Below are 24,320 nucleotides of genomic sequence, written 5' to 3' on the forward strand. Positions count from 1 at the left end.
AAGCAATAGGGACCCCAGAGGGAGAAAATGATGTCTCAGAACAGACAACAGCAGTGTGTAAGCCTTAGAAGAATATCCAGAGACTATCCCCATGTGATTCCCACTGAAAAAGGAGTATTGCCAAGGTAGAGACAAAGAAGTCAAGATGGATGTTCACAACCCACCAATATTCAGATGCAGGAGCATCAGTACAGCCCATGGTATTCCGTGTCCACGATGGAGTGTGTGTTCAGATATTCTCAGATGTCTCATTGTTGTCAACAATTATTGGTCATTTTCACAAAGTCCTACGCTAAAGAACAATTCTTCAACCACATAGACGTGACTATTAAAGTCAAAAGCCTAATGCCCATATTAGACTAACAAATGCTCTTTTAAACTATGACTTTAATTCTCTCAGATATGGTCCATGTTACTTGTGTGCATGCAGTAGTTTGTGAAAGTGCCCTCCCTGAGTTGCAGTATGTGCAACTGAAGGAGAGTGGGAATGAAGGTGATTCCTAGAAGCACGTGGTTAGAATCCTCAGCAATTCTTGAACCTCCTTTTTTGTCCCACCCAAGACACATGCCACCAAAGATAAACACCAAAGGCATGGCCAGTCTTTTCATTTTTATTGCTTTAACATCCATGGTTTATCAGTTGAGCAAATTATTAATAAACTACAGAGTGACGTAAGTAGAAATAAAAATATTATTTCAAATAATACTACGTAACTTCAAAACAAACCCAGTGTTACACGTGTGAAATAATTCAATTGAGAGCACAATGAAAGCAAATTTTTCATTGTTCCAGTTAAACAGAAAAGGCATGCAGAGTCTCAAACAAGGAGTATTTGGGCTTCTATGTCAATGTCATGAGGGTATCAAAGAGCTTTTTCTATTCCTGGATAAATAATTCATTTTTATTGATTGACGAAATTGACTTTAAGGGTAAATATAGACCAGAAAGATCTACAAGTGCTTTTGCCAAAGTTTATCTATAGCCAAACCATAAAACAGCTTTGAATCGGCCTTACTATAGCAGGCGGTTCGCTCAGCCCCACTCTGCCTTCCACACAGCAGAGTGAGATGCGCGAGCGTGGTGGTCTAAAACACCTCCAATGGCCCTAGACTTCAGCTCTCAAGAAAGTGCTGCAATAAACGTGACTATTGTCGATTGCTCACTTTGATTTCGTCTCAGAGGTCTTAGTTTAGATCTGCCTTCATCCCACATATTGCCATCAGACATGTTACTAAGTATAAGCTCTCAAAGTTGCTGTTTGTAAAAGTACATAAAGTAAGTGATTCCTTTTTTTTTTGCCAAGTCACTATGGAACTAAAAGCATAATCAAAATGGAAAGCAGGGGCCTCTGGAAATCTTTCACCAAAAATTTTAATTCATAATGACCCAGCTTCCCCAAGAAAATTTTATTTTAAATCTCAACTATTAAGTACCAAACTGGGCACAACATATGCTACTTCTGTTTTCAGGAACTTGCTAGTCATGTATATGGAGGAAAAAATCATTCTTCTGTCATTCAAGTCCAGTGAAATTTTCTTTAGAGAGACTGGACCGCACAAGGAAAATTTTCAAAATCAATAAGAAGCACAACTTAAGCCTGCAAGACAGTTGCTGAAATTCTCCCATGGACATATTGTATAGCAACAAACAAGAACAGAGAGCTATAATGGCGCAATTTGGCAAGCAATGGAAAACTCTCTCTACAGTATTTTTTAAATTAATTTTATGTTTAAAGCCTCAGGAAGGAGGAAAGTTCTGTTTAACTGAGAGCATGAAGTAACATCTCAGACTTGCCCATTTTCTTTATTAATAAACACTCCAGCCCAGATTTGATGTTAGAAGCCCCGGTCAAGAAAACCCATCTGTCTAAGCTAGACTCTCAGTGAATACCACAGAGAGGTTCACATAAAGATGGGAAACTGAGGTGACAAGCTGAGGGCTGGCCTGAGACTGTGTAATGTATGGCTGTCAGAATAGAAAAAAAAGTTAGCTGCAGGCCTTTGAACTGTTGATTTAATTACTGAGAAGGGCTTAGAATGTTTAAAGAGATGCTACATACCTTCAAGATCAAGTAACCAGAACTAAAAATAAGTACTCCTCTTGAAAATGCAAAGGAAAGAAAACTTTAGAACTAGAAACTCTCTCATTGGAAATGAAAACACAGGGACCACTCTGCTAATATCATTTAAGTGGCTTTTGGATATCTTACACTGAAGACATTGGTAGAGATGATTGTTAGAAATCTAAGCCTTTTTCAGAGAGAATTTCCTTCTTGAGAGCTTCCTTTCCTTATAGTTGGGAACAGGCACCATCGTGACTGCCAGGTACCCAAAGGTGGAGACCCCAAATAAACACATTTCCAGTTTGAGGAAACACCTGTGGCCCCACTGTAAGAGAGGTAAGGAAGTCATTTAACAACTCCAGGCCTGAGATAGGGAGGCACATCCAGCAACATGGGCAAGAAGAATTCTGCCTTCGGTGGGTTCTAGGAGGAAGGACTATGTAAAGTTATAGGACTTAACTCACCTACAGGCAGGCACATCCTGCATACACTTGTGATCCCCATAAAGAAGGAAATATATATTTGCTATAATTGGGGTCAGTTTGGAACACAAAGTTTACCTTATTTCAATAATCCTTGGCCAACACTCCCCTGAGATCTATAATTTATAAACCCACAGACACAGACCAGCTGTAAAACTGGAAAGAAATGGTGTCAACAAATATTTTTCACCAATCAATGCTGAAGAAGGGTGGAAATGGGCATTTCCACTGAAGAGTTCTCCTTTATGGGAACAAAAGTAATTTGGCAAGAATTTTCATTTTATTTCAGATCACATAGATGAAATATTCACCCCTTATGTATCTGATACTCTACATTCAGTTTTAAAGATGAGAATATGCCGCTAATTACTTATGCACCTGTCTTTTACCTGCTTTGAATGATATAGGTATGGATTAATATTTTTTTCAAAATTTGATCTTTTTGCTCTTACATAGGAAGTCAGCTAGCATTTGAAATGCCTATCTCATTTTCAACTGAAAACCCCAATCCCAGTTTCCAGGAAGTCTGGATGACGTGGTAGCTAAAAGTTCAGATTTTAGAATGCAACAAACCCAATTTTAAAGGCAGTGACTTTTCGAGCAAGATTCTTATCCTGCTTAAGCCTCAGTTTCCTTATCTATGGAATGGAGATAATAATGTTTGTCACATAGAGTTACTGAGAGCATTAAATACATAACAGCATTAAGCACAGAGCTGGCACATGAGAGCAAGGATCCCTGTTTATTCTGTTATGTGGTATATCCTAAGAACTTAGAGCCTGAAACATCATAGTTACTCAATACTATTTGTTAAATATATGAATGTGTGATTATCCTGATTAGCTCTGACATTGGGAAAAATTTCACCCATCATCAGCCTAGAAAAGCAGCTGAATTTCCCTTTCTCATCTGGCAAACAATACTACTAAATCATCCTCAAAAGTCATATCATCCATCCTCCTGCCTCTGTCATGACTTCACTCAAGCCACCAGCAACAAGTGCCCCATCCTAGCCTTAAAATCTTCCTCAGGAAGAGGCTGCCTAATCTTCACTCCTCCTCCCTCTGGCTGTAAAAGTTATCTGCTTCTGCAGCCGCCTTTCTTATTCTCCCTCAAACCTCTGTCACTTTCTTAGCCCTGTTCCTTTAGGACTGCTCTGTATTTACTGCCTTTTTTTCTCCAACTTGTCAAACTTGTTTTGAAAACCACTTCTTGTGTTTTGTTTCCCAAAACCAATGGGGACTGTTGGATGTCATAAGCCAGCCTGCAGCCATGAAATATCTCATCCCCGAATCTACATAAGGGCCAGCCCTACAAACCATCTACTGCCTGCAGACGGGATTCTGGTAAGGTTGGGTTCCATTTGGAAATGGGTCTCTCAGTTAGTATTAATGATCTTCTTTTGAAGTATCGAGGAATAGATCCTATCTATCCTGGTAGGGGGAAAAAATTCACATGTAAAATGATTAATGTTGTAAACTATGCTTTCTTTTGCTTTAATAGAAAATGTTTCTTGTTCATGTGAATTGGTTAAAAATAGCCAAAAAAATGAATTTAAAATTTTAATTCTTCTTTTGCTCTCTCTTCTTTTACATGTGTGGGATAGTTTTACAGCCTTGATTCGGATCTCTGTAGTTGCATACACCTAGTTTTAAAAACATCCACATTTTGTTTCCTAATAGACCCAAAGGGCCAAAATGAAAACTTTCAACTACTTTATATATGGATGCTTCTGTCATTAGGTCTAGCTTGTTTATTTGGCAGTAACATGAAAAATATTAATACTAAAGATATATCATAATGGTATGGGAAGAGAGTTATGACAAAAGAAATACTATGGGGTTTTCATCTGAATAAGTGTGGTTTCCTGGTATATGATATGTAAATGAAAATGATGCATGAATATAAATTTTTCAGGTTGCAGAATTTTTCCTAGGATACTTAAAAAGATTTATTGAAATAATACGCAAGCTATAATCTTTTATATGGATGTCCCTAAACTTTCCGATCAAGTCAAACAGAGCTATTTCTGACTTTCTAAACAGAAAAATGGCTATTGATTCCTAAATATGCAATAAACAGGCTGTCTTAGCAGAAGACAGGCTGACAAAAGAAAGTTCAGATTTCATTCCACTTGAGATTCTGATGCCTGCTTTGTTGACCTAGAGAATTATTTACAATAATACTGACACAGGTTGGCAATTCTGCAATGAGCTCGCCAGAGAATGGTAAACATCACCAGGAAAAGCCTCAGATCTCCTTCCATTCATTCTGCCACTACACAGAAATCTGTATCCATGGGAACCACAATCCTTAGCATGGAAGTGTGCATTTGACACGGAAAGGGTAAGAATGTTTTCTGGAATAGAAAAAAACAAGGAATAATGCTGCTGGGAATTAAAATTCATAATTTTAACTAGAATGCTACAGGATATATTAATCAATTTATATGTGGGTTAGATACCTAGGGAGATGAGAGATGGGAGAGGGATATTTTTGGTGCATGAACTAAGAGGAAAGGACATCAATTGGAGTAATTGACTGGGATGAGCAAGCCTGACTGCATCATTCTGGCAGAAACTTGGCAGCAGTTAATAGTATGATACCTCACCCAGGGATGGGGGAGATCAATAGACCTGGACAATTGAAGGTGTAGAAAGAAAGTCTGTCAACTTTCTCCATTGTCGGACACTAGTCTTTTCAGCCACTTATTATTGAATTTGAGGAGCACTAATTGCTGGGTTTGAGGCCCAAAATGGGCACTTAACTGTGGGGTCACAATTTTAATTATCTTTCTTTAGTAAGGCTTGAAAACTGACTTCCTTTGAAGGGTAAGTGTCTGTTAAATGTGCAAGAATGCCAGACTGGAAAAATGGACCTTTCTGTACAGGTAGGGAGATCTTTACCCGTTATACAGAAGGAATGTTATGGCAAACATTTGTTATACTAATACTGATAAATTAAGAGATTTGCAAAGGCCAGAAGGCACATTTAAGATTATTGTATTTTCTAATGCATTCATAGTTTTTACTCATGTCATAAGACAAACAGAAAGGGGATAACTAATAAATTACCTTTGAAATTTAGTGTTTGAATTTTTTTCTGACTTATCGTCGAGTTGTTTCCAGAAACTCCATTAGAAATAAACAAAAATTTTGATCCAATAATTTCCACTTGTGATAAATAAAAAGGAGAGATTTACATTTTTCACCTTTCCTGTTTGATGAAAACCTTCCAATTTTTCAATTAGAAGAATCTTCAGCGGATTATGAGTTCATGAATATTTTCTAGGTTATCATTGTGATTTCAGTCTAATGTTTGACAGGGATGCTGGTGGTTAACCAGGATGGAATCGACCTTGTAGGTTGAATAAACCCTCTTCTCCCTCTCAAGGATTTTTGTTTTTTCCTACATAAAGTAACACAAATTGATTTCACTAAAAGAAAAAGGTGAGTTTTGATTAGCAGGATAAAGCAAATGTGTCATCAGAAGAAGCACCAGTCTCTGTGATGTGATCTCAGAAGGTATAGATGGGTCACCAAAGCCATCATTCTCATTAAGAAATTTCTGCCATTCCCATGCAGGGGAGGGGCTTCCCTATAAATATACCCACTACATTCATATTTACTGATTAGGTTCATTTAACTATGCTTCACAATGCAAAGATTTGTTAACATATTTGTTGTTAATTTTCCTTGCATATAAGCACTTATATTATCAGCAGGTTTGAATCAAACTAAATCTTGAAATGCCGCCCACTACAGGAATTCCCTCTGGAGCACAGATGTCTTTCTCAGCTCTATGCATCTGGTTCATATTGCACCTTCGATCACTACGGCAGATTTTACTGCTGGCACATTCGCCAAGTTAATTTTTATATTGTTTTGTTTAATTATAGTTGTTTGTTTTGAGCTAAGCTGGAAATGTACGTACTTTGAAGAGGAGGCCTTATTCACATCTTGTTTTGGGTAAAGAGTCAGTTTTTTTTTAAGATATAGAGGTTATTTTGGTAATTGTAAATTTCACGTTATTTCTGTTCTTTTGGCATCTTATTCCAACCTGTGGAAAGTTGATGCAGGATCAAAGGGACATTAGATTTTCTAGATGAGACTCTTACAATTCTTGAGCATGTGGCTTTAGGAACTAAAATATACAGCTAGTAATTTGGTGATTTTTTTAAAATTTGTTTTCTTGACTAAATTAAAAATTCACACTTCTACCTGAGAAAAGGAGGTATCATAGATGTTACTCTTGCAACATCTACTCTTAGAGCAGAAATGATGGTAGCATCCCAACAAAAGACACTCCTTATTTTGCCTCATTTATCTAGATAGTTCTGGAAAATTGAATTAGCTGGATTCCCTTATTCCTTTCTGCACTCCCTTCTCTTTTAGGGAGTGGACCTGTCCAGAAAAATTATTGTGGGCCAGTGCATAGTACAAGACAGGGAGAAGCTTATTGCTTTCACTTTCTAGGAAGTTTACGTGGTGAGCCCAGGCAAGCCAGAATTTTAGAAGAATGAAATAATTTACTACAATAATAATGTTAACATTTCCCCATAACTAATAATGATGTCAAATAAATCCTTTTCCCATGCCATTTTGCTCAAGATAACATACACATCATGCTCTCAACCTTTATGCATTTTGATGTTTCACACATACTTTCACCCAGGTTGATCTTCCTAACATCAACTGGTGCTGCATGTTTGAATTTTACTTCATCAGACTAAGATGGCCTGATTGTTGAAACAATTCATCAATGGCAATGTTGCACAAAGTAAAGTTACAATTATGGTATCATTTTGATAAAGTAGAAAAGAGAATGCATGTTTCAGATCCTGTGAATGGTAACTCTATGCATGAGAAAAAGTGAAACTTAAATTTAATTCCTCCAAAGAGCGAGAGCAAGAGTGAGAGTGTGAGACAGAGAGAAAGAGCGAGGAGAGAAAGAAGCAATGCGCTCGACTCTGAGACTATTATGAAGTCCATTATGAACTTAACTAGGGATGAGCACAGTGATTGGAGTTATAAAATGACCTCAATGACTTTTATTTGAAAGAATGTTATTAAAATTACTCCAGTTTCATTGCCATTAACTCTACTTCATAGTTCAATGGTACAATTCACACAGTTATATTTTACTCAATGCCAAAAGGTGTTTCAAATTTGTCTTTTCTTTTTAATTACAATTGTAAGCTGATACATATGGATTTTTAGAGTCATGCAGAACTCCTTGTATTTCTGTTGTCATAACTCACTTGAGGATATAGTTAGGTGTCTCATTTCCCCAGTGGGTGAGAACTCTTCCTCCACATATGTATTCTGATGGACCATTTAAGCCCAACACTCAATGTGCAGAACTGCTAAACACAATGGAATCCTAAAAGGCACATTGTGGCATCAAAATTCATTATAACCCTTATAATGTTAATAAATTGCTCCATTAATAATCAAGGCTCATTTAAAAATCCAGGAAGTAGCTTAATTGCTCAAGCTTGGTTAGTTTCTGATGAATGTTGGCCTAATTAGTTGACAAAAGATATAGACATCTAGAGATTGAACTTTTTTTCCTATAGCAGGAATCACACGTCTGTCAGGTCAGGTCATGTAAAGAAAGTATGGAGATTAAATGGGAAAATATTTTATGAAGTCTTTTGTTTCCATTTAAAATCAAGTCAATACTTCAGGTCAATGTTTTAATTCAAAATGAAAATGTTGAGTGTACTCAAGCTATTACAGATGACAGGTCTCACTTGAGTCTTCTATGTCCATTTGGTAATGAATGTAAGATATTCTCTGTGATGGGAAAGGCTGAATGACACCCGAAGCTTTCATTCATTCAACAAGCATATCTTGATTACTTATTAGGTGCTGGCCATACAGAGATGACAATGACATGATCCCAAATATGTGTTACTAATGTTGATTCAGCCTCCACTGTTTTATGTTATTTGTGGGTTATACTCTAAAAGTTAGTGAACTCACAGAACTAATGAAGTGTAAAAATAAAGCGGTGTGTTTAGCCAGGACTTGTAATATAGGCACTAGAGTAAATGGTTTCAGTAGACATGTCTTCCTCTAAATTCACTCATGACTTGCACTGGGTGGATTTTTTTCTTTGCCGAGCCTCGTCTGACAGCTGCACAAGATTCCTCGGGCTTCTCTCTTTTAATCAAGGGTTTCTTTGCAGGAGCCTTCATTCTCCACATCACAACTGGGTGCCGGGGCCCAGCAGGACTCTGAATTCGGATGATCTTGGTTGAGGCAATATAAGACATCTTCACTGTTTGCACTACGGCATTCATTAAATTTTTGGCTGCTTGGATCAGGGAGGTAACACTGTCCAACTGTAGGGAAAAAAACAGCTGTTATTCAAGAAGGCAATCAGGAATTTAAAAAGATTTAATACTACAGAAGTTGAAATGTGCTACTTTGTTTTTACCCCAGAAATGGATGAGTTAATCTCCATTTTATGTATCTATGTAAATTATCTACATCAATCTATTTTTGATCATTCATATATTTATCTGATGCATAAATAGATCCATATTCCATCTTCTAAGGTGATAGAGAGATTAATTTCTTTCTCTTGGTTTTCAGTGAAATGGATTCTATAAATCCTGCAAAATACTCTACGGTCCACGTGGTCACTGCTTTCTTTGTAACGAATCTCCCTATTTCCAGGGGTAACGCTGAGCGCTTTCTATAGGAGACGACTATCTACGATAAAAGCTATATTATCTATAAGTCAATTTATAAGAACAACAACTGAAAATTCTCCCTCTCATGGAATTTATATTTTAAATAGCTATCATACACACATCACACATACAGATGTACACATGCATGCATACCACTCACTCTCATGAATATTTCCCAAATAATTCCACCTAAGAGAGTTTCTTTTTTAAACACAGAACTTTTCAACCTGTCACGCAGTGTGTTAAAGTAGATAAAGCCAAAGCTTTTCAGTCAAATAAAATTGGGTTTAAATTCCGGGTGTGCGATTTGATAACTTGGACAAATCATTTAACCATTTTCATCCTGGTTTCCTCAGATATTAAATAGGGAACAAATGCTTATTTAAGTTAAATAATATGTGTAAAGAACCTAATAGAATGACTGCCAAATGCTTGATTGTTATTAAATATCATTTCCTTTGTTTCTTATGAAGACTGACAAAATTGCTTAATTTTGAAGATGCACTAATGAAATTACTAGGAGAAACATTTTCCCACATGACTCTGATTTTAATTGTTATGTTTTCTGGGTTGTTTATAAAAACAATCTCAGGGGAAAATGGGGTGATATTCCTTCAATCTTGCAAAATGCCTCAGAGCTACGCCAAGTTGGTTCATTTTTATACAACTAATGCCTCTCCCATTATTTTCGTTTGGCAGATTGTCATCCACAGCCAACTCAGACAGAAAGATGTGCCTCCACTGTCACCTGCCTGTGATGTGTGCTGTCAGGGTTGAGACTCAAACGCTGGCTCTGTAGTTACTAAAATTCACCAGCAGCTGCCTGGCCTGAGTTTTCTGCCTTTGCAGTTCGACGAGTCTCATCTCACATACAGAATAAATGAGCGACGGAAAGTCATAAGCTGAGGTTATGTGCCTGGGGCAGTGGTCTAGCTGGCTGCTTCCTAGGAAGAAAATTTAATTAGCTCCATTATATGCCAAGCCTGAAATCCTTGAAAAGGTAACCCCCAAAAATATGTAATGTGAAAGGCAGTAATACTTGGCAACTACATATCTTTAAGTCTTTTTACTTATTGAAGCCGTAAATGTAAAATTTGTGCATGTGGCAGGAATGACAAATGGTTTGCAAACATTAAACAGGATTTCATGAAGCACTCATGTATTGCAGAGAACACCGAGAGCTTCTGAATCTGTACTCAACTTAAAAAAAATAACAACAATAGACTTTGAATAGAATAACACACTTTGTTATTAATGTTACTCTGTGTACAAATTGCAGGCTAAAATCTGTCCTCTAATAGTTAGCAATTTTCATTGAAATCTTCCTGGAACCAGTTAGATTCTGAAAGGAGTCTCCTGTTTCACCATAGGAGAGAGAAAGTCTTTCTAAATGATGAATTAATGTAAACAGTATTGAGAATCCTTGGTAATTTTCTCTCTCAAACATGAAAATATTTGGTTTACTCCAAAGACTCTGTGCTGCCATAAAGTATTCTGGAAAATCCTAGGGACCTGCTTCATTCAGGATTTCACCAGTGGCTTTTGGCCTTCCCACTCTAACACTTACATTCCCTTCTTTTCCTTTTGACTCTGTAATCTTGTCATGTATAGATTGTATTTATTTCATTTCCTTTAGATTTTTCCATGTAAGCATATATATAAACCAGGAGTCTAGGGAGGATGTTTAAGACCAATCCATGCCTTAAAATGTGGAAACTGGATTGTCTTCTTTTCTCACTGCTTCAGCAAAGCCCTGTCTGTGCCACTGTAATCTCTTATGCTGGCCTCTGACAAATCCCTTTATTTTAAAATGCTAAATGCCTGTAGTAAAACCTCTCTTCTGGGTAACTCAGAAAAACCATAGGACAAATTATCCCCCTAGGAGAGCATGAAGACTAGCTTTGCAGGCAGATTAGGACAATTGCTGCAAGAATACTGTTATTTCAGGAGGAAAACTTGTAAGACATTCTTTGAGGATCTTGGAGGTCTAAGGGCTATGTGAGCCAGGATGCATAACTCTCTGCTATTAGCAAATCGCAGGCCACACAAGCAATGGGCACAGACAAGCCTAGCAAATCATAGGGAATTTTGTTTGAGGCTCAAGCAGTGGCTCAGGCTTACTCATAGAGAATAAATGCGTGATTTCATGTCTGCAAAAAATTTTTGTAAGTTCTCTTATCCAGATCTACTTTCATGAAAAATCCTTCAAGGGAGGGTTTCAATAGAATCCTTTTTGTAAAAACAAAGGCAAATTTGAGTAGGGTAAGGCATCACTTTAGGGTCCCTGTGCTCAATTTATTGAACAAAGTTTTCTGAATTTCTTGCAAGACAAGAATGTTAATTTACTCTAAAGGTCCAGTACAGTAAATCAATCAGACTAGAAAATGAGGTCCCCAAATTCTCTTACCATTAGAAATCATTTTCATCAACTGAAAATTCTTCTATACAAAGGTAACTTGAGATGTTTACCATAGAAGGAGCTATTTTCTCTAACATCAGGTAACATCCCTCTCTGATGTAGTTGCAGTGTTCTTGATCAAGGTATCAATTGAGAACAAAAATTGCTTCTAAGACCCTCAAATCTCCTAAGGTTATATGTAAATATTTGCAGGCACGTACATATAAGCAGCTTCTTATCTACCCCTTTCCATAAAAGGAGACAAGGTTTTAAACAACTTTTCAAAGAGAATTTTGGCCTAAATGAAAGGCCTCTGTCCTAGACAAATCAGAAATTTGCTCTTGTACGGTAGTAAATAGGAAGATGGCTGCCATTCCTATGCTGGTGACTTGTGCTTCTTCTTACAATACTGGGGAGGTTTCAAAATAACTGAGCTTGCTGACCTATTAATGTCACAATAAGTTTCTCAATATTGCCTATGTCCAAACATAGATTGGTAAGGCCTGCCTCTTCTTTTTCTCTTTGAGTATCTAGATGAATATACAGTGATTATGTTAAGTAAGTTGGTTCTTTAATTGCAAGATGTATTTTGCAAATAATGCAAATTATAACCATCTAAATAGAGTCCTACCCAATACTATCATTCCATAGGAACCTTAGTTTATTTTCTTGTAGTGTCTCTTCTGTGCTTTGGGGTATGTACTCTGTGATTTCAGTTAAGCTACAGTACAAATTTGTCCAGTTCTAAAAATGTTTTCAGACAAAAGTCTCAGCCCTACTTAGAGATAAGTCTACAAGCCTTTGCTACGAAAAAGAAAGAGTTTAACAACATAAGAAATATTTTCTTTTTCCTCATAAAATGTCACCTTTCTGTCCATGCAACTAGTATACATAGGACATCTGGATCTTTTTACAAAAACCAACACGAAATACTTGTCATGTAAGTTTTTGACAACTATGTCAACACGGAATGTCTGCTGGCAAATCTTTGTCAAAATTCTATTGTAATTATTGATGGCCAAGAGGAAAATTTCTAAAAAGATGTGCTAGCTATTCCTTCTTTTGATTTTCTGTTTCTCATCTTTATTACATCGGAATACCAGAATGTCTTATTCTTGTACTATACTGCTCGACTTCCCCATATTCTGGATACAAGGCCTTTATAAGATATACGCTTTGCATGAGGATGCTGAGCCTAAGCGAACCTCACTCATTGATGTGGATCTCATCTTCTTGCACCTGGGCTGTCACCTGGGGAAAGCATACCTTCCCAACCCCTGTGTGAACTGCCATGTCAACTAATGCTTCTGGGACTCCTATGGAGAGAAAAGCCTGATGTTGCCTGAAAATTCCTGTCCCATAAACTTCTGAGTAAACTGGTGCCAAGTGTAGCCTATGACATTCTTGCGAGTCTCAGTGTTTACCTGAACTTAAAGACCCCTGGGGGATGTTGCACCTGCACAGAAGCAATACTTGACAGGCAAATGTGTGGAGTTTGGCTTCAAGTATAATAACAGCTTATAATAATTGCTAATATCTATTGTATGCTTCCTGTATGTTGGTGCTATTCTAAGCAGTTGACATAAATTAATTCACAGCAAACTTATGAGGTAAGTATTACTATTATCTCCATTTTATAGATGAGAAAACAAAGGACCTGGAGAGTTTGGTAGCTTGCTCAAAGCAGCACAGCTATTACATGGTAGAGCTGGAATTTGAGCCACGGCAGACTGGTTCCAGTAACGGGTGCCCTTCCCATTGCACAACCCCGCCTCTCAGGAATATGTCACTTCTCCTGTGTGTTTATTGTTGGATATCTAATAGTTGGCAAAAGTGCACTAACATAGTACAGTGTCTAAAATAAAAGAATTGACTACCCAATAACTGCTTTGGGGAAGGTTATAGAATTTTTGCAATGTATATCGTTCCTAAGAAAAATGAGGGTATCTTACTTGCCAAGGTACTTTGTTAGGATGGTGGTTTGATAATGTTTATACTCCATCATTTTCCAAGTAGCACTTTTCTTGAAATAGTAAATAGAAATACTCAGTCATCCTTATAAGCCCCAAACCATCTAAAGACTTTTAAATTAAGACTTTTCTAATGAAACATTTTTAAATTTTAAAATGTGGATCTCAACAAACAAATCAATAAGGCAAAGAAAAACCATAAACAAATTGTATAATAGCTTGTAGGACATGGAATTGCATAACGTTTACTTCATCTTTAAAATATGTCCTGGTGTAAATACAAACCGAAACTTTTCTGATTCTCAAATAAAATTAAATCAATTTGTCTGCCTTTGTCTTGTAATAAAAACCAGGATGTGGTCCCCTGACCCTGAAGTTTCCATTTAACCCTTACTTAGTTTTGAAGTTCTCAGTTAAACTATTGGGAAATAAGGTTAGCATGAAAAGGGCATTACGTACCTGTGTTGGTAGACAACAAGTGAAAGCATAAATAACTCTTTCTAAAATGCTTAAAGATGTTTATAGTCTTTCTAACTTATAGGTGTCATTGTCACCTATAGACGTAGTCGTGCACCACAGAAAATGCTTAAATATATGTTAGCAAAAATACGTCATCTAATTCAGTATGTTTTAATTATCTACCCTGAACCACTCTTGAGGACCTAATTTTATCCCAATATTTGCTTAACACATTCTTTTGTTTCTGAACAGATTTTTAGAAGAATGGCCTGTATTGAAAGCATTCTCCCTTTTTAGACGCATTAAAAAATGCAAAACAGCCAGGCTGGCTTAATGGAAAAATCAGATCAGTGGCTTTATCAAGGCTAGTCAAAATGGAGTTACCTATTCAAATCGAAATTGTCAAGCTTATAATTAAATTGAGAAGGTGGCTCCTTCTTTGAATATGAAGAGTTATTCCAATGGACCACTGATAGAATTTGCATAGTAAATTTGTCCTTTGCCAATTCTGTTAGAACATGACAACAGCAAAAGACAATTTAAGTTGAAAAGGGAGAAAAATCAATGCATAGAATAAGTAAAGAAATTTAACACTCCTGAGAGGACCAGACATGAAATAAAATATGACATTTATTCAGTTGTAATCTTGTCCTGTCAAAAACCATTGCCAAAGCTGATTTTTTTCTAAAGCACATACTCTAGGCCAAAAACATTTCGTATTATCTTAAAAGAAAATAATCACAAACATAAAACCAATTCAGGTGGCTACTCAGAATGCCTTTTAATTCTATTTGAAATGGCCTGTTGTAAACATAAGGCTGGTAATATTAATGATTAGCTATTCTTCAACCATGTTGACTTAAAGGCAAACGCCTATCTGAAAAACTAATTTTCTATAACAACTACAGCCCAGGTACTAGTTACACAGATTCAGAAAACTTAGTATATTCTTTCCTATGTAGAGCAAGCAGCAGTGGTCTGGGTCTGGTGTGGGTCTCTTAACATCAGAGTTTCAACCTATGCTTTCTCTTCTCTCCAGCATCAGGCAGGGCATTGACACCTGCCCTCTCCATAGACATCGATTGACAATATTCAACTGACATCTTAATGATGGTGCAAGACTTCTGGGCTGAGAGTAAGAAAGCACCAGTCTTGGTCCTAGTTCCGACACTCACCTCTTGCATGAACACAGGCAAAAAAACTGGGTTGTGTAAAGCTAAAAGTCCAAATGGCATCAGTTATCCAATCCATGCAAGGACTTCCCGTCTACAGACATTTTCAGATTTCCATTATTTTTCAGCATCTCTGAATCATCATTATTCTATCATTTTAATCCTTCTATTAGCAAAAGTAAACATTTCTTAGCTTGCTTCTCTCTGCTACAAATATCGAGTAGAAGAGAATTGTCCATGTCCCCAGCACTAATCCACAGGTGACTCTCTCCCACTTTTAGAGAATCCCCTCATTGGGCAAATGGGTTTCTAAATCAATTTGCTATCACCAACCTGAAGCTGACAGACGATGCTTTTTTTGTGTTTTTAGCCAATTATTGCTCTCATCCTACCCAGACACTATTTCAAATTTACACTCTCATCAAACCTCTGGCATCTCATATTCTCACTTGTTCTGCAGATTATTTCACTTAAAATAAATATAAAACAAACAAGCAAACAAACAACAACAATAAAATGGAAAGAAAAATAGAAGTAGCAAAATGCAACTGCCTGAATTTGTTCCTCATTCTTATCCATTTCCATTAAAAGGAAAGAGTTATCGCTTTTTCTCTCTATACCCAGTTCTTCTCCATGTACTCTAGATTCTTTTCCTTCTCAAGGACTTGGCACAATTAGTTATTCTTTTCTGTTAATGCATCTTTAGCCCATTACTTTCTATCGGCTTTTTCGCTGCAGCATGTAAGTGTTCTTAAAACCCTATCTTAAAACACAGCCAGACTTTTTGAAAGGTTTTCTGTACTCCCTGACACTATTTTCCTCACTTCTCAAGCAATCTGACTCTTACTTTCACATCAATGTTGTCCCTTTTTTCTAATAGATATAGATATAATACATATGTATTAATAAATATGATATAATATATAATTAAATATATTATATATAATAGTAACATTCAATAGAATATACTTTTATATAGTATTAATATGTATTATCTCATATATCATATTACACATATGTTAAATATATTACATATATATTAAATCAATATGTAATTTGTATATTTGGTTTCTTTCACTTATAAGCTCAATTAATTCTCCTTCTGGTATACCATTCTATTATGTAAAAGCATCGTAATTTACCCATTTTACTGCTGATGGACTTTTAAATAGTTTGGGGCTATTACGAATAGCAGTTTGTGAATATTCTGGTACACGTATTTTGGTGAAGAAATATATGATATTTTGTTGGGTATGTACGTGAAAGTCCCATTGCAGTCATAAAAATGCACATATTCAGTTTTATTGGATATTTCCACAGACTTCCAAAGTGCTCCAGCAAATTTCCACTTCCACCAGCAATATACGAATTCCAATCGCTACATATCTTCACCGACACGTTTTTCCCTATATTTTTCACCTTAGCCATGTAGGCAGCTTTGTAGTTGAGATTTTAATTGGCACCTCGTTGATAACCAGTGAAGCCGAGCATGTTCTCCTGTGTTTATATTAATCTGCATCTAGAGAGCTTGTAAAATTAATTTAACAATTCTATATTTTTTTCTAGATTCTTTTGGATTTTCTATATACACAAACATGTTGTCTATGAATAATGACAACTCTATTTCTACTTTTTCATTTAGTTTATCGTTTTCTCCCTGGCAGTATTACAAAGGAGAACTACCAGTACACAAATGTTGATGCCAGGCATTTTTGATTTATCTTCCATCTCAGAGAATGTTTTCAATATTTTATCATTGATTTCTTAGTTACCGCATGGACTAGATGTTTATTTTTTTAAATTTCCTGGTAAGAGAGGATTTTTCTAGTTTTCTTTTTATTATTTATTTCTAACCTAAAATACTATTGTAATTAGAAAACAAGCTCTGAGTGATTTTAAAAGTGTAATATGTATTGAGGCTTTCTTTATGATCCAACATATGGTCAAATTTGCCGTGTGTCTGGTACACTAGAAAGAAATGTAAATTCTAGTATGTTCTATCAGTGTTGTATTATGTCAACTAGTTTCCTTGAGCCTCTTGTCAGTCAAGTCCATTCTCATTCCAGCGTCAGGCAACCACGGATCTGCTTTATATCACTGTAGATTAAATGCATGTTTTCTAGAGCTGCATATAAATGGAATTCTACAGTATGCGCTTTTCTGTGTTTTGCTTCTTTCACTCAGCATTGTAATTGTAAGCTTCACTCATCTTGCTGCATGTATCAGTAGTTTATTTTGTTTAATTTTGAAGAATATTAAATTTTATACATATAGCACAACTTGTTAATCCATTCACTTGTTGATTGACATTTGGCTTGTTTACAATCTTTTATTATTATGAATAAAGCTGCTAGGCCATTCTTGTACAACTATTTCATGGATATGTTTTTATTTCTCTTGGGTAAATATCTAGAAGTAAAATTGCTATGTTGCATTTTAAGTTATGTTTAAGTTTTATAACACACTATCAAACTGTTGGCCAGTGTCTTTTTACCATTTTAAATTCCCACCAGCAATAATATGAGAGTTACAATTACTCTATATCCTCAGCCCTATCTGGTATTTGACATCTTTTTCAATTTTAGATGTGCTAGTGAGTATGAAGTAGAATGCCACTGTGGTTTTAAGTTGGTTTTCTCTGATTACAAATAATGTTGAGGATATGTTAGAGTATTTAATGAACATTTACATATCTTCTTTAGTGAAATATCTGTTAAATATTTTGCTTCATTTTTGGATCTTCTTTCTATTCAGTTTTAGTGTTCATTATATATTCTGGATATAAGTACTTTGTCAGACAGATGTATTACAATTATTTTTTGCCAGCCTGTGATTTTTCTTTTCATTTTCTTTCTTCTTCTTCTTCTTCATCTTCTTCTTCTTCTTCTTTTTGGTGAGGAGGATTGGCCCTGAGTTAACATCTGTTGCCAATCTTCTTCCTTTTGCTTGAGGAAGAGTCTCCCTCTGCTAACGTCTGTGTCAATCTTCCTCTATTTCGTGTGTGGGACGCCACCACAGCATGGCTTGATGAGGGGTGCATAGATCCATGCCCAGGATCCCAACCCTCGAACCCTTGGTGGCCAAGGCGGAGTGTGCAAATTTAACTACTACACCACCAGGCCAACCCCTTTTTTGATTTTCTTGACTGAGTCTTTCAAAAAGCACAGCTTTTTAAATTTGATGAAGTACAATTTATTAATTTTTTTCTTTTATGGTTAATGATTTTTTTTGTCCTATCAAAAAATGTTTGGCTACCCAAACATTTCCCAAGTTTCCCAAGAGTTTCTTGTGTGTTTTCCTCGAGATGTCTGAAGTTTTAGACTTATGTTTAAGGCTGTGTCAAACTTTCTATTGATTTTTGTTTGAGGAGTGATATACAGTACATTTTTTTCATATGGATATCCAGCTCAAGCATCATTTGGTGAAAATTCTTTTCTTTTCCTTTTAAGTTATCTTGAAATCACTGTTAAAATTAAATTGACCATATATATCTGGGTCTGTTTCTGGACTTTCAATTCTGTTTCATCTCTATGCTTATCTTCACTCCAGTACTATTATAGCTTTATATTAAATTTTAAGTTTTTATTACATTTATTAAACGTAAATTTATTCTTCTTTTAACAATTGATTTGACTATTTTAGGTCCTTTGGATTTCTAAATAATTTATAGAATCAGCCTGATAAATTCTAAAAAATGCCTATGGGGATATTGATTTGGATTATGGTTTAATATGTAGATCAATCTGGATAGAAATGACAACCTAAAAATATTAATTCTCAATCTACAAACATAGTATGTATAGCCCTCTATTTTTTAATGTTTAATTTCCCTGAACAAGAGTTTGTAGTTTTCAGTTTAAATGTCTTGCATATATGATAATAAATTTTCCCCTAATATTTTGTTTTTGATGCTACTATGAAAGTTATTTTGAAAATTCTATTCTCTGATTTTTTTATTGCTAATTTATAGAAATACAATTGATTTTTCTTGTTTGGTTTCTTTTTTGTATTTTGGTCTTGTTTCTTGCAACAATTTTACAGTCCAAGAATTATCACCAGGAAGAAATCAGAGGTGAATATAGGGCCCACCTTGTTTGCTTTCTTTCTCTCAGGGATTACAGTCTGCTAATATTTATTGTCCTGTATTTGAAGTTATAATATATATTTCATTCAGTGTTATGGTTGTTCACGGTAACAAAGAAAGTCCAATTTCAGTTACTACAATATACTGGGAAGCAAAAGTCCAGTTCTGTCAGTTTTTAAAATATATGCTTTTTACATTGTGATAGTGGGTTCACAGAGATTTATAATGTGTTACAGTTTTCTTCTTTTTTCTTTTTGAGGAAGATTAGCCCTGAGCTAACTACTGCCAGTCCTCCTCTTTTTTGCTGAGGAAGCCTGGCCCTGAGCTAACATCCGTGCCCATCTTCCTCTACTTTATATGTGGGATGCCTACCACAGCATGGTGTGCCAAGCGGTGCCATGTCCACACCTGGGATCCGAACCAGCGAACCCCAGGCCTCCGAGAAGCGGAACGTGCAAACTTAACCGCTGCGCCACTGGGCCAGCCCATGTGTTACAGTTTTCTTGAAAAGCCCTCTTCATCACTGAGAAATGCTCCTCTTTATGTCTAATAATCATATTTGCTTTAAATTCTAGTTGGTATGATATTAGCATAACTTTATCGGCAATCTTTCCATTACTGTTAGAAGAGCATATATTTTTCAATCTTTTACTTTCTACTTTTATTTGTCCTCATATTTAAAACACGTCTATTTTTTAAAATTCATACAGTATTTTCTTTATTCCAGTCTTGAAATCTTAGTCCTTTATTGGCTCCTTTGTTCGCTTATCTGTAATATAATTACTAAGCCAGGTTTTGTTTATAACAATCACTCTACTGTTTATTTTTTCTTTGACTTATTTCTGTATTACCTATTTTTATCTTTCCTGTTTCTTTTGGGCTAATGAAATGTTTTATATTACCTTATTTTCCCTCTCTAGTACCTTCCAGTTATATTTGTTTTAACTACTTTTGGTTACTCTAATGACTAAAATATGCTTCTTTGTTTTTATAAGCTTGAATACAAAGTAAACTTTTATTACTCTTCTGTAATGCTAGAATTATAAAAAATTGGAATTCTACTTAATCACTTTAATTTTTACAATATTGTCAGTGTGAATTTTAATTCCAAACATATTTTAAACTCAATAGGGCAATTGTAATATTACTTTGTACAGTCAGCATTTATTTCTATTTTCTCACATATGTACATTTTTTTCTCTTGCATTTACATATTCTTATTTTGGAAAATTTTTCTCTGCCTGAAAAACTCCCTTTAGCATTTCTTTTTGAGATGGCCTGATGGTGAGAAATCCTCTCAGTGTTTTTTTTTTCTGAAAGAATCTTTACTTCAGCTTTATTTCTGCAGTATATTTTTATTAGTTATAGAATTCTACATTGGCAATTGCTTTCTTTCACCTTAAAGATATCATTCAGTTTTCTTCAAGCTTCCATCATTTCTTTTGAGAAGTCAGTCATAAGGTTTTATGAATCACCTTTGAAGGAAACAGATCTTTCCTCTCTGGCTGCTTTTTAAAATTTTAGCTCACTTTGATTTATCAGCAGTTTCCCTATGAGGTACCTAGAATGTTTTTCTGTTTTATCCTGCTTTAGATCCATTCAGCTTCTTGAATTTGTGAGTTGATCTTTTTCTTCGGTTAGGGAAAATTCTAGGCAATTAATTCTAGGCAATTATTTCTTTGAATATTGTTTTTGTTCCTTTTTCTTTCTTGTTCTTTAGGAGGTCCAAATACATGCATGCTAAATATTTTATATTTGTTGTCTATATCTCTTATCTGGCTTTTCTAGTTGTTGCTGGTGAAGTCATTGGTATATAAGAATCTACTACATTCTACCGAGAAATGGAAGCTTTTTCATCCCAGTGGACATATAAGTCTTTATCCTTCATAAATTCCTAATATTCAAGACTACCAAATACCTTATCCTTCTAAAAAACTTTCTTCTTTAATCTCAAGTAAACACAGCCTAGATTACCCATTTACCTTTCAGTTTGCTCCATGGAGAATATTCCCATGCAGAATGTTTTCTCCAGATGTTCCTTAAATCTTTGAGTTTTAAGCACTCTTTTTGGTTTCCTCATTCTAAGCCCTCTCATGGACTCTGAAGGCTACAATTACCATTAATTTGCTTATGATTATGATTTTCAAAATCTCTTCATCATCCGAAAATCTAAAGTTCCTTATCTCAGTTAAGGGAATGTCAACCAGTCAACTAAGCAGAACTTTGGCTCCTCACTCTCCTTCACCAATCATATTTAGTCGATCATCAAGGCCCCTCATTCCAACCCTCTCAATATCTTTCCTTCTCTACTGTCACCACCCTAGAGCAGGTCATTATCTTCTCTGACTCACTGCAATGTTTCTGGGCTCTCTCTCTGCGTTTTTGCTCCCCTCTGGTCCATTCTCTACAATAACACAAAAATAATCTCAAAAAAAGTCGATTTGTTTTACAATACACTAATGAGTTTGCATTGGACTTTAAAATTTATCTTATTTCTAAACCTTTTGATATAGATAACAAAACCTTAAATGATCTTTTTTCTTCCTGCTTAACTAATTTTATTTTTTGCTTTTATACTGTGTGGTCCAGTCATATAATGAAACTAAACTAACCAAAATATTTTAGTTTTTAAATATGCTGCATATTTCTCCCCACCTCCAAGCTTTTTCACAAGCAATTCCTTCTGCCTGGAGATAACCTCTTCCCTTTGCATCAGGGAAACTCCTTTCTTTCCATTAGGTCTCATATTAGTATCACATTAGTATTTTCAGGGACGCGTTCCATGATACCAGTCTAGGCTAGATCACCTTTTTAGATGTTGTTATAGCAATCTTAACTTCATCTAACATAAGAGTCATCATAAGGAAATAAGATTCAAGTAGTAGAGATAATATTGTCTTTTTCAATCTAATTGCTTGAGCCAGGCTATTGAAGATATTTGGCAAACAAATAAAATACTTGAAGTACCATTCATATAAATTGCAGAACTATAAGTACAGAAACCGTATGCAAAATGTTTTCAAAGATAGACATGATTTCAATTATTTTTTTCTATTCTGCCCCAAAACAATATTTCCAAGATAGTCCATACTCAAGTTCTCTATAAAACAGGACATTTTTGGCATTTAGGAATAGCACAGAAATTTTTGATCAAGGGGTTCTTCTTATTATTTATGCTTAAAACTCTGAACACAAATCTGTTGAAAGATATGCTTGTCAGAAAATTCCAAATTCTCACATTTAGATTAATATCACTCAATAACTTTAATATAACATATCAATAAGAAATATGTCTATTAGCCCAATAATAAAACATCAATTTTGTGGTAAACAACTTATATTTGAACCCCAACTCTGCCACATCCTAAATATGCAGCCTGGGAAGGAATTAATTAGCTTCTCTGAGCTTCTGTTTCCTTTTAATGTAGTTACAATAAGAAATACATTTCAGGATTGGTTTTTAAGATTAAGTGTAATAATATTTATAACACACTTAGCTAGGGCTTTATGCCTACACACATGTACACACGCACATAATGAAGCTATGGTTTTTATACATTTATAAGGTGAACTGGAAAATAATACAACACAGAATTTAGAGATTTTGATGGGACAAAACTGAGGACAAATTCTACCCATGTTTGAAAAGCCAGGAGTAGTACAGGAACAGTTTTTGACAATAAGAAGTGAGGGGCAAGGACTATGACTCTTTCCCATGCCAACACACACACACACTTATTCCAGGTATTTCAAACATGGAATTTAATACAAGAAACTCATTATTATGAGGCAACCCTCAACTCACCACCAGCATGAAGTGTTACCATTCCTAGTACTGGAGGAGAGGGAAGAGATGAAGCCATGACAAGCAGCTAAAACACCAAAGTTGATGATTGCCTGCAAATAGTCTGCCAATTGTCTCCCATTGGTTATATTTAGCTGAAAACCAGGAGTCAAAAAATTTTAGGTAGGGAAAGGTTCTGAGAAAAAATGTAACCATGCCTAGCAGAATGGGATTTTTGCCTGAGCAAGTAGGACCCTCAATTCCAATATGTCATGTTTTCATTCATAAAATCTCATAGCACTTACCTTTCCATTTCTGTAATTATAATATTCTATGTGTTTGAAAAAGAAAGTTCATACATCTGTGCTCTCATTCAATCAAAGAAATGTTTACACAAAATCAGGTAATTATTTTCCCTACCTCTATTCTTAGTAAAATAAAAGATGGCAAAGTGATGGCTTCTTTAGCTCTCAAGACTTTTACATAATTATGATCTTTAAGAAACTAACAAACATGCCTATGCTTCTCTAGGAAAATTCCAGGTTTTCTGGGAAGAAATGGAGGCTATGGCAGTAAGGGGGGTTACATAAATGAACTTTAAATTATTACTTATATACATAAGCACATACGTTGTACATACTTATACACAGAATGTGGTTTTCTGATTTTAAATAAAATATCAGCTTTCCTGTTGTTTTGAAGTACATCTGAAATTCTGCCTCATGTTGCAAATTTCCTCTGTAACCCAGCTTTTCCAGAGTCTTTGAAGATTTGACCATGGTTTAACACGACTCTATAAAACATAGCATTGACCTCTATTATTAAAATCAAAACTGAATTTCACAATTATCCATAAAATAAGAGCTCTACTGAAAACACGACTCGCTTTAAACAATTGCAATAATAAAATCTACTATTAAGCTGCCAGTCTTCTGGACTATTGTGTGCCTTTTTAATATCTTATCCCCTGGTCTCATTTAACTGGTAGATGTGGGTGCTACTCCAGTCCCATGCCTGCTATGGCCTACAGACATTACAGTTATGAACAGTGTCAGTGGTTTAAATCTAGGACAGGAACAGCAGCATTAACTCATACCGTTATTGCTTCATTCACACAGTGGAAGGAAAGGGCAGCAGGTAACAAGACAGAGCAGCGCTTAGGAAATTCTTCCATGAGAAGCCCGGAGCAACAAAATGCTGTTATC

General features: G+C 35.5%; 1 protein-coding gene across 19 annotated transcripts in view; it reads right to left on the reverse strand.

The window, feature by feature from the left end:
* Window positions 1–595: 595 nt before the first annotated feature.
* Window positions 596–24,320, reverse strand: part of CTNNA3 (catenin alpha 3) — a 1,517,748-nt gene continuing 1,494,023 nt past the window's right edge. For all 19 annotated transcript variants that reach the window (XM_070563754.1, XM_070563769.1, XM_070563716.1 and 16 more), the window contains one exon: window positions 596–8,894. In XM_070563754.1, the coding sequence (XP_070419855.1) occupies window positions 8,607–8,894 (288 nt within the window). In that variant the 3' untranslated portion in view covers window positions 596–8,606. The remainder of the gene's footprint in view (window positions 8,895–24,320) is intronic.

Source organism: Equus przewalskii, chromosome 1, assembly GCF_037783145.1.
Source record: "Equus przewalskii isolate Varuska chromosome 1, EquPr2, whole genome shotgun sequence".
Classification (NCBI taxonomy): Eukaryota; Metazoa; Chordata; class Mammalia; order Perissodactyla; family Equidae; genus Equus; species Equus przewalskii.